At 33.1% G+C, this 12,219-nt stretch overlaps 1 protein-coding gene across 16 annotated transcripts in view; it reads left to right on the plus strand.

Moving 5' to 3' along the window:
* Nucleotides 1-12,219, plus strand: part of LOC132700633 (disks large 1 tumor suppressor protein) — a 413,177-nt gene that overhangs the window by 373,010 nt on the left and 27,948 nt on the right. For 15 of the 16 annotated variants that reach the window (XM_060668085.1, XM_060668083.1, XM_060668094.1 and 12 more), the window contains 2 exons: nucleotides 3,236-3,271; nucleotides 3,528-3,651. In XM_060668085.1, the coding sequence (XP_060524068.1) occupies nucleotides 3,236-3,271; nucleotides 3,528-3,651 (160 nt within the window). The remainder of the gene's footprint in view (nucleotides 1-3,235; nucleotides 3,272-3,527; nucleotides 3,652-12,219) is intronic. The other variant, XM_060668078.1, reaches the window with a different exon arrangement.

Here is a 12,219-nt window from a genome sequence, read left to right on the forward strand (position 1 = left end):
GCTGCAAAAAATCAAGTGCGCCACTGCACCAACGTAATTTCGGTTCCAGGACGATCCTTATTTCAGAAACAAAACCATAACAATTTTATTTGCTGTTTCGCCCCAAAAATAAACAGTAATATAAAAACCGCGTCCTTCCATCTTTTCGAATTCAAGGAAACACATAACACCCTGTACACGTCCCCTATGCGAACTTTTCGCAACAACATAGTTCACTATTTCTTTTTGATAGAAATTTATCGGTCAGCAACGAGTTATGGGTTATACGACTTTACGCGTAACATAATTTAGTCGAACTTTCCGTTTCCGATCGGGCGGTGAGGGGGCACAGAACTTCCGATGACATTTTCACGATAAATCACCCGAGACTCCACCTTGTCTTCGACCTTGGGAGCATCGTTGCTCTTAACTTAATTGAAATTGGTTTCGCAGATGTGTGGCAAATAAATAACCTTAATCGCTTGAATTTTATCGATCAAGTAGGTTTTCAGCGTGGTTGTAATTTAGGAAAAAGCGTGGCCCGGTTATTCGTTACCCTAATTAACACGACTCCGGGTAAACATAGATGACAAATAGTAAATCAATGTTATTGGTATGGTCTGTTCATAGATATAAGAAAGTGACCAATTGCCTTTGAATGGGATCATCCAAGGGTGGTCATTAACATACAATGCAACAAGATCATTATCTAAAGTTTCGGAATTTAAATTCAGTTAAAATTGTGGTCCGTAATAGAAAATAATTTTATACCTAACTGTGTTTAATATTCTTTGGTTTGGTATACTACTTAACTTTAAGTTTATTAGTAATCATTCTTATTTCGTGTGTAATACAGCGTGTGTTGAATCGTGTGCGAATTATTCAAAATATGTGCGAGTGTAGTGTATCTTCCGTCCAAATGTAGAAAATACTATTCTATCGAGACTAAGGAAGTTATAAACAATGTTTATTTGACTCTCATTGAACGTGGTGCCAGCTAGCAAGCATATTTAGAAGAAATGGCCACATTGACGAAAATTCCAATATCAACTGTATGGGAAATTGTGAATAATTCCATTTCAGCGATAAAAAAAGAAGCGACGCTGACATTTTCTCGAGTGTAGATGAAAGTGATCAAGATATAATACGGCGTAAAATTTACTAGTTATACGAGGAACAAAACGTGCCCACATTATATATCTTAATTAGGAGGCTTGAAAAAGATGAAACCGGTGTTAAATGTGGCAGAACTACCTTATGGAAGTGTATTCAACACATGGGTTTTAGATTTAAAAAATTGACAAAAGGCAAGTTTTAATGGAATCTTCTAGAATTCGGAAATGGCGACTGGAATATTTACAAAAAATTAGGATTTACACAGAACAACAAAGGCCAATTATTTACTTGGATGAAACTTGGTTCGAAACTTATGATACTCCGGAAAAGGGTTGGGTTGACTCAACTGATAATAATTATGCAAAAAATCTAGGGCATACAGTTTTAAGGCTTCCACCTTACCACTGTATATCTAATCCCATTGAACATGTTTGGCACTAACTGAAATCTGCCATTCGTCGTAACAATGTTTTTCCCCGTGTTAATTCCAATGTCCTCAAACTTATAGAAACAGTAGTTTTTAACATCCCTCCACAAAGTTGGACAAATTCTATTAAACATATAGAAAAAGCAGAACAATTGTATATCCATATTGCAAATAATATAGAACAAATAATAATTAGAACAGACGATAGTGATACTGATATATTATGTGAATAATTTTAAGTAATTTAAGTAGGTAATAAAAATAATTTGTAGTTGTATTTTAGATTTAAACATAAATACATACATAAATAAATAAATATTGTTTAGTATCTTTCCTAACAAAACCCCAAATAATTAAATTCTAAGCAAAGTACGGACCTGTTCGGCCATATTTCATTCTTACAGCTTGCCCGGGTCTCAGTTAGTCACTTTCTCTTATATCTATGAACAGAATTTACCCTATTTTGTTAATTGTTTACGCCTGAAGATGTTAAACTTCATCTACGGAATGCGATGTACAGAAGGTTATCGACAATGCATTGTTTCATAAATATTTGCCCTTCAATATAGTTGGAGTGTCTATGGTTTAATGAATATTACTTTCAAATATAACATTTAATAATACGTTATTGTATTTGTATTTGAAATTGATATATTTATTCATTAATTTGGCGTTTCAAATACGACTCGTCTAGCAGTAATTTTGAAAAGCTTAGTTATAAGTCTAATTTCACGCCCATTTTCTCAAGAGTTCAGATTTGTCTTGTTTTTAAAAATTGCTGAGATACCAAAAAATTATATTACTCACAAATGGCTCAAAAATTGAACAGTATTAAATAATCTTTTTGAAAATGAGACAATGTTTACAAAAGAGAAGAAGAGGTTCCCCTCTTAAGGATTTTCGTTTTTCTTTTGCTCGTTTATATAAATCATTTACTGAAATTGCCCATTATTTCATGATAAAACAATATTTTCTTTAAATATTTATGCGTATGCAAAATTCATATATTCTGAAATTTATATTATATTCAAATATTTCTTTTCTACCATGTAAAAAAATTTGATATTGAACAGTTATCTTTTTTTTCAAGAGTATTATTTCAAAAAAGACTCTTTTATTTCTTGGAATACGCACAATACGCACAAAAGATAAAATCAAATTAATATTTTATTTATATAATGATGTTTATATAATAATTCACTTATAAAGCTTAATCAAATTATACGATTATCCAGTAGAAGTTAAATGCTTTAATTACCCAAAAACCAGCAACACAGGAATTTAGCATCTCATAAAATGTTGTTCATTAATACTGTCATGAAATTATATCAATAACTATTACAAGTGAAATGAAACGTGACGCCTATATGACAGGTAGCAAATTAGTTCGCCAATGTCAGTTTCAAATTTTACATTATTGGTTCTCATTTTCTACTTGTGCCTATTAAGATGTTGAAACTTTGGCAAAGCAATGACTATATATTACGCAAAATGGATAAACGTCATTTTATTAATGAAATTGCGTATATCGCCTGTACTATATATTAATACGATACATTTTAAATACCGATGACTTTAAAATTGTGTGATTTGGGGATACATAGTTATTGGTTAAGAATTGGTTGGTTTAAGTCCGGCATCAGCAAGGTAAACATCAATCCCAGCCATCCAGGATTATTCATTAAATTTACATTGATTTAATTTTATGTTCAGGGCGATCCACGTTTCATTACTCTGCAACGAAAAGAGGTAATTTTGCTATGTAAAACCCCATTGTTAAAGCGCGTCATTCCCGTTATTGTAGATGGCGTTTAGGTCGTCGAACATTTTTCGGTGATGTTTTACCCGAATCGTTGACCCCCCCTATGCATACACATTAGTACACAATAGTTTATTTTTGCCGATTTTATTTTGGCGCACCCCGCTTGTCCATCATTTGTCTCTAAGAACTATGAAAAAGGAGTAACCACCACCCTAAGTCCTAATTTATTTCTTTTTTGTTTAGCCACCAAAGCATCCCATGGATACGCAGAATCTCTTCACTCGGTGCACTCGGTGCACTCCTCGAATTTAGCCCTTCACCACCCTCCTGGTACCCCAAGGGCAGTCAGTACTGAAGACATCACAAGGTAAGATACTAGTTTGCTAGTGGCGAGTTTTTAAATTAGTTAATTATTAAAGTGCGTCTTATAAACGTAATGGAAACTCGAAACCCGTCTGCTCCGCAACTCGCGTACGCTTCGAAGCGGATAATCAGTATTTTACACAGACAATTTTTCATTCGGGCAACAACAACACTTGCGTACTAATTGATCGAGTTTCAAACTACGTACGTACATATAGGCACACTCTGCGGCTACACCTGCGAGAAGGCATATTTAATTTAAAGCCGGCTTTCCATCTTCCCGGATGAAATAGGGTGTGTGTCTCCTTATGTGTTTGTGTAGTGGCGTTGACAAAGGCTCTTTCCTACAAATATTGTGGTCTGCGTTTCGATGTTATGATTAGGTATGTAGCAGCTATCAATTCGTTGGTTGGCTTTTATTAGTCTTTAAAAACGTAATCTTTTTTATCAGTGAATTTATTATCTTAAAGGATTGGACAAGTTATTAAATAAAATACTAAAACAGCTTCAGCCAATATAAAGAAAGCTTTAACCCGGAAATTATGAGTGAAAATTTCATTCCTTGCTTTTTCAATTTGATTTTTGGTTTATGATCGTGATTAATAATAATATCAATAATTACACATTACAGCAACAAAATAAAATGTTCGCCTGACAAACAGTAGCAAAAACTTATTAATTAATAAAAATTACTTTATTTTAGTTATCTATTCAACTTTTATTAAAAATCCTTTTTTTTTGCCTTTTCAAACTGAATATCATTTCCAAAAACTACAAAAGACAATTTTGCTCGATTAATTTTACGTAAGTCATCATTGGAATTATAATATTATATAATATCGGAATTAATAACATCGAATGTGAATTATTAATTGTCGCTTATTTCCAGATGAGTGGAAAGTAAGAAGATAAGAAAGATTCATTCATTAATGATGTGTCATATAGGGCACGATTACAGGCCATCATGATGAAATGAGAGTTATATAAATTTTATCTACTCCACAAGCTTTCGCTTTAATATTTTTTTCTACTCCCGTCTGTAAAATATCTAATTACACACGGATCTAGCCTGCGGGAAGCGTCACTTTACCACGTCAGTTTCGTTTCCCACGGATCCGAGCCATTTCGGACATTTCCAGGATTTTACGGCACGGGTTTGGGAGCAATCGGATGTTTTCGGAAATATTTCCCACGCCTTGACTTTTGACGTTTGTCAATTCTGACGGTCATGTCAGTGAATTATATGCCTCGTGTTTTGCGAAAATGTACCCAAAAACTAACGATCGTAGAAAATGTATAGTATGCAACACGTTCGGTAAACTTTTTAAGTCACTCGTTTATTAAACACTCGCTCCGCTCGGGTCAAATAAACTCGTGAGTCAAATGCCGTTTACCGCACTTGTTGCATAATATACTATAATTATGTTAAGGTAAATTTAAAACGATAAGTAATATTTTCTAAAATATTGTTATTCCTTAAATTCCTAATTTTTTACGCATTAAGAAAGTAATCTTTTCATTTTTATTTGTTGAGATATTTAACGTTTTAAACTTTATCTTAGTCGGATACGTTATTTGACACACGCATTTTCACTGACGAAAAACTGATCAAGATAAAACGTCAAATTCGAACTTTTCTCGAAAATTTAGCCCTAATCCAAATCACCGAACATGAATTTCAAACGCCAAATTGTTACAAAGGTTGTAAAAAATTCAAGGCCGGCAAACAACACTTCAATATCAAAACGCGCCGTATCAAAATGTCAAAAGAGTGTTGAAAAACTTCAATCTCAGATTGATTTTTTTTTCATATCGCCCGAGGACACATCGCTGTTTAACTTACATTGTTTGAAACAGTAAAAACCTGATGGGCAGCGCTAGGTACCACTGACATTGACTACTGTTATGTCGTGACAAAAACCCTCACAATGCGCATAGGCTGACTATTGTTTCGAAGATAATCAATAATCTAAAATCAAAAAGGTGATTGATTGTTGTCTATTCGTTTAAAATTCTCACGCATCGCATAGTAAAATAGCAGACGATGGTGACTTTTATTGTGCGTTTTAATATCTAATTAATATCTAAGAGTTTTAATAAGGGAATTTTAATGCACTAACAAATTTAGTAGGACTCTCGGATTTTTATTAATTAAATTAATCTCTATTCTGTGGTTCTAAATCTTAAACGTAGTTCAACAAATACTCGTTTTATTTAAGTTTTTGGCTATTCTTATTTTATTAAAAAATTTTAAGCTTTTATGATACGTATTTAATTTAATTATTTGGGGTTCTGTTAGGAAATATACTAAACAATATTTATTTATTTATGTATGTATTTATGTTTAAATCTCAAATAAAATTATAAATTATTGTTATTACCTACTTAAATTACTTAAAATTATTCACATATAATATATCAGTATCACCATCGCTATCATCGCCTGTTCTAATTATTATTTGTTCTATATATTATTTGCAATATGCATATACGATTGTTATGCTTGTTCTATATGTTTAACAGAACTGGCCCAACTTTGTGGAGGGATGTTATTCGGTTTCTATAAGTTTGAGGATATTGTCGTTACTGTCTACTATGATAACTTGCATTGTCCAATACAATTACGCTATTAGGAGGAATGTTTGGAACTAGTTTGTTTTTAAACCAACTTTCAAATAAATCAGCGGTGGTGTCTTCATGGTAATCCAGAGAAGAATCTTTAATATTTTTCGCAGACAGAGAAAGTCCATTTGGAATCTAACCATCTTTAGAGCCAGCATACAAAATAGTTATTCTTTTACCTCTTTTTGATTTCGCGTTTGTTTTACACTTAGTCAGTTGAGTCAACCCAACCCTTTTCCGGGGTATCATATGTGTCGAACCAGGTTTCATCCAAGTAAATAATTGGCTTTTGTTGTTTTCTGTAAATCCTAATTTTTTCTAGATATTCCAGTCGCCCTTTCCGAATTCTAAAAGATTCCATTAAAACTTGCCTTTTGTCAATTTTTCCTTAGTTCTGCCACATTTAACACCGGTTTGATCTTTTTCAAGTCTCCTAATTAAGATATCTAATGTAGGCACGCTTTGTTCCTCGTATAACTGGTAAATTTTACGCCGTATTATATCTTGATCACTTTCATCTACACTCGAGAAAATGTCAGCATCGCTTCTTTTTTTATCGCTGAAATGGAATTATTCACAATTTCCCATACAGTTAATGTTGGAATTTTCGTCAATCTGGCTGTTTCTTCTAAAGATGCTTGCTAGCTGGCACCACGTTCAATGAGAGTCAAATAAACATTGTTTATAACTTCCTTAGTCTCAATAGAATAGTATTTTCTACATTTGGGCGGGAGATACACTAGACTCGCACATATTTTGAATAATTCGCACACGATTCAACACACGAAATAAGAATGATTACTAATAAACTTAAACTTTAGTATACCAAACCAAAGAATATTAAACACAGTTAGGTATAAAATTATTTTCTATTACGGACCACAATTTTACCTGAATTTAAATTCGGAAACTTTAGGTAATAATCTTGTTGCATTGTATGATAATGACTACCCTTGGATAATCCCATTCAAAAGCAATTGGTCACTTTCTTATATCTATGAACAGACCATACCAATGCTTCGGTCATTTTTGTTTTTCGGTAGCAAATTGTAGATCTCCAACTTAATACACGAATGATACACGCGTATTATAAAATATTTCGTTTAATAAAATGCAACAAGCTTAAGATCTCTTCGTGGTCACAAAATTTTACCAGGTTACATAAGACACCTTAATCCACATTTATTTATTTTGACTTTACTTGTTACCTACTTAAGCCCTTGACATCCCTTGCGAAGCTTTACATAGTATATAGGTAACACCGAAATGACTGTTAAATCCGCGCAAAATTTATCTGTTCCCTCCCCTGATTCGGCCATTTTATTTCCGGCAAAGATATGTTGAAGGTTGAGAATTAACGTGAATTTTATTTCTCAGTTGTCCTATAAAATTTTATTTTGCTTTGAAGCTGGAAATAATATTTATTTTTTAGTTAAATTCGCAACAAATAGGTGCTGTTTGGTTTTTATCAACGCTATTGTTGCTGTATGTGTAATGCGTTAGTAGCGTCGTTCCCTTTCAGTGACATCCAGGATCTGACGCGATTGTTCGATGATCCGTGAGATAACATATGAAGCGAAATTCAATATAATTTTTTTCCAATTTTAATATCGAGTATGTTCAATGGAACGTGTCTAACGCCTAAGAATATTTATCGCTGATATTAAGTTAATTGGTAGCAAACGTATACCGATGGGCTATTTATCTGGGACGCTGCAAAAACTCTCACACTTTTTACGGTAGCTTGCTATTAACATAAATAATTCACTATTATTTCTTTTCGTTATGCCGGTGATGTAAATTGAGAGAGATTGGAGAGACTTGGATTATAATTAACTGTGTAAATATTTTAAAATCAAATGAAAGTACGTGCACCGAAGTAAACCAAGGATTACTTTACTATGACCACAAGCAAGATTAGAAATAATATAACCGGTTATGGGCGTATAAATAACCTTAACTGTAATTAAAACCAGTCTAATTTATAGTTTCAAAAATTGGTAATTCAAAATCGGTTTATAATTTTTGCAAATTATTTTCAACGAGATGAGAAATAAGAGATAACGCGTATTCTACAGTAAAGGAATACGTTTAGCGATATTTTAAGTAGGAGACAAAACCCAAAAATATATCAGTTGCCACAATGTTGTCGGATAGCGACGGTCATGTTAGTGTATCCAACAACTAATGTTCCTAGAAAAAGTATGGTAATTTTTTTAAGTCACTCGTTTATTAAGCACTCGCTCCGCTCCTTCCAAAGTCGTGTGTCAAATGCCGTTTTTCTACTCCCTTCTCAAAAAATTCCGATTTAGCATGTGTCATTTTACGACATCAATTTCGTTTCCTACGGTTGCGAGCCACTTCGGACATTTTCAGGATATTACCAATCAGGTGTTCTCGGAGATATTACCCACGGCTTGAATTTTTATGTTTATCAATTTTGCGGTCATGTCAATAAACGTATTCGCATTGTTTTGCAAAATTGTGTGAAAAACTATAGTATGCGTCACGTTTGGTAAACATTTTGATTGAGTAATCACTTACCACACTTGTTGCAAAATATTCTATTATCTAGTACCTCACCTCGAATTTTGGTTCTTAAAAAGGCAAAAACTAAATACAATAGAAAACTTTAATACTTCCCTATTCAAAAGTCATGTGCATTTAATCTCGTCGCTAGCCTCGTAGCTAGCCCCTCACTATGTTCGTAACCACTGGGACTGATAGCTCACTTACTAATTGACTGCTCAAATTCGATCAAAATGTTTTAAATAACTTCTTGCAATTGTAGAGTGTTATCTGTCATTATTTCATAATAAATTATTATCCGTTTGTGATGTCCAATTTACCTATAATCTCCTCTTTAAAAAATACCCGAATAAGATACTTAGCGATTCGGGGAATTCCAATAAAAATATCCACTCCATTTAGTTCTCATATTTGTATTTTTAAAATTATTTCGGTCATTTGACTGGTCAATTGACACAACGTTATTCGTATGGAGGCAAGTGGCAGATAATTTTTATTCAATGTATATAAAATTTAAGATTTTATTTACTTAATGGACGAAGGGAATATTAGCAGTGCGTAGTGTCTCGTGAGTTCGATCGAATTTGCGAGAATGTATACCTACCCTCTAGTTATCGAGGCCATCAATCGTTTCCTAAAACTCGTTAAAACTGCCAGGCTAGATTGCTACCGGCAAAACACATTTACTTTGGCGAGAGATGAGTACTTGCGAAGTAAAAGTTTACCGAAAAACTTAAGGGAGAGGCGAATAAATTCAAAACAGAACACGTTGCTCTTTCTTTACGATGGGGGCGTTATAGGCTTAACGATATTACCGAAAACATATGAACTTGATTAATTTAATAATTCTCTACGTACGTGAGTACAGTTAAAATTGTATTTTAATAGTACATATTTGGTTCGGCTATAATATTTTGAGGTCTGTTAGTCCCGGAGGCCACAACCCGACCCGCCGACGGCGACCTTCCGAATGTAGCCCAAGTTCACGAGAACGTGACGGAAAATGCATTTGGCCATTTCTGACGACCCTGAGAAACACTGGATGCCCAGTAGACGATTATTTTTGCCGTGTTTAATTGAGTTTCGCTGTGTCCGCACATAAATTAAGCGAGTTTATATAATTTAACTTTATTATAATGTTAGATAAAACCGCGTTTTTTAAATTTCCCGTAAACTGCGTGAATCTTAATGATTTCAAAGTTGTTTTGTTTAATTTATCGAAATAATATTTTGATCGAATAGAAAGACCATTATTTTATTGCATATTGTATTTATTAATAAACTTTGCATCAAAATTAACGCACCACTAAAATTTCGGTCAACTTCAAAGTCAATTTTCTCGCAAATTTAAGTGAAAACGAGTTATGCTTATCACATTCTGTGGGTAATCCTGTCAACACTACTAGTCTTAAGTCAATGCATAGGCACATCTTTTCTCGGCATGTTGTCTTTATTTCTGATTGAAAATAAATTAATAAATTTAACCCAATAACAACAGTTAGTTGAAGATCATCAATTCCCACCTGCCTCTTCAGACAACGTAGAAAACATTAGGGAGGAAATATGGACGTATATCGATGAGGCACAAATTAAAAGTCTAGTACAAAATATGGATCGTCGATGTTAATCGGTTAGACACCCAATGTTTTCTTCTTGCTTGTTTAATGTTTATAATTTTGCTTCATATTTTTTTGACATAAAATTGTATATCATTTAATAAAATAAATTAGATAAAATAGTTATTGACAAACAAAATGTGTCGACAGGAATTCCCACAGAACGTGACAAACATTGAGTATAAAACTAGTTTTCTTTAAAAAATGTGGTAACGACGAAGTAGTTAGTTACATACAGTGTTCCATTTAAAAAATTATAGAAAAATTTGTTTATTTTTTTCAATTTGTTGAAGTTAATATTATAAATGCAACAGATTGAAAGATCATTGGAAAAAGTGTTTTTCTATTTTTCCTCCATAAATTAGCATTGTCGCACTAAAATTCAAAAACAATCAATGTGTCATATAAACATATATTGGTGGAATTGGATTAAAACTGTTTTCTATTGGTACGCTTTTATGAACCACCCTGTATGATGGACAATATTTTTAAATGTTCATCTTTCGATTTTATCCAACATCTATTAACATTTTTTTCTCTTTTTCTTTCTTTTTTTCTCTCTTTGTTATAGTTAGAATGTGCTTTTCTTGATGACTCATATAGCTCTGCTATAGTGTTGTGGTTCAAGGAATCAGCAAATTTAACGTAAAATATGATTTTAACTAGCCTTAAATTGATTCTAAAAGGACTAGGAAAAGTTATTTTTTATAGCATTTTTTTTGCAAAAATTCTCGATTTTGGGGGCAGCGTTCAACCTATCAGAGAGCAAGATTTTTCGTTGGTAACTGATGCAAAATTAATGTGTTTTCGTTCCAAAAATTAATAAAAAAATCTATTAATTAAATTGACTAATTTGAGATAGTTTATATAAGTAAATTGAAGAATTTGAAATAGTTCTCAATGAATAAATTGAAAACAAATCTGATTTTATTATTCTGTTCGCTATGCTCAGAATACTTCCATAAAAAAATCAGCAATATAGAAACCTAGCTGGATACCTTTTAGTGATTGTTTTCTAGTTCAGAATACTTCAGGCTACGCCTAGTTAACATCCGCCGTGTACCGTCCTGATTGAATTTTCTGTCGAGGCAAAATGAACGGGCTCCGACCACGGGTATGGAGGCCGACCTTACCATTTCTCCGATGATTGTCGTTCTTGTAACCGAGTGTGGATTTTCGTTTTCAGTTGCACCCGTTTATGTCTCGTATAACGTGTTAGCACAGTACGTGGCCGAGGGTTGACTCATTGCACCCATCGATCGTTAATGTTTGTGTGTCGGTTGGGATATTATGTTTTTGTCCATAACGTAGCCGTGCGCGGAGCTTTCGTGTCGTTTGTAGTAGGGTATTGTACTTTGTGTTTTTGTTTGTGTGTTTATTATGATTAGTGTGTTTATTTATTCGGAAGAGAATAGAGTTCATTTTTAGTCGAAACGTTTTATGGGGTGTTATACGTATAGAAAATGCCGGCACAGCCTAAACAACAGCTAAAATCCGTTAACAACTAAATATTTACATGATCTCCAAATCTCCAAAAAAAAACACGCTAGTAACCCAAATATTTTTTGAATTTTTATTTTTTATTGATTATTGATTTTCTTATTCAGATGGTTATCGAAAAAACACTATCGAGCAAATCAAGCTGGAAACTTGGACTGAGTCATATTATCTGTCTCAGTAATAAAATTTATTACTTCATTGGTTATTGGAAAAGGTTCGATTTGCTGACTTCTGCGTAGTGTTGGTTTGCTGTCTGAAAGATCAGTAACTATAGACAAATAGAAGCAAAACAATTATTTATAATC

This window comes from Cylas formicarius, unplaced genomic scaffold (assembly GCF_029955315.1).
Source record: "Cylas formicarius isolate icCylForm1 unplaced genomic scaffold, icCylForm1.1 PGA_scaffold_4__25_contigs__length_36172078, whole genome shotgun sequence".
NCBI lineage: Eukaryota > Metazoa > Arthropoda > Insecta > Coleoptera > Brentidae > Cylas > Cylas formicarius.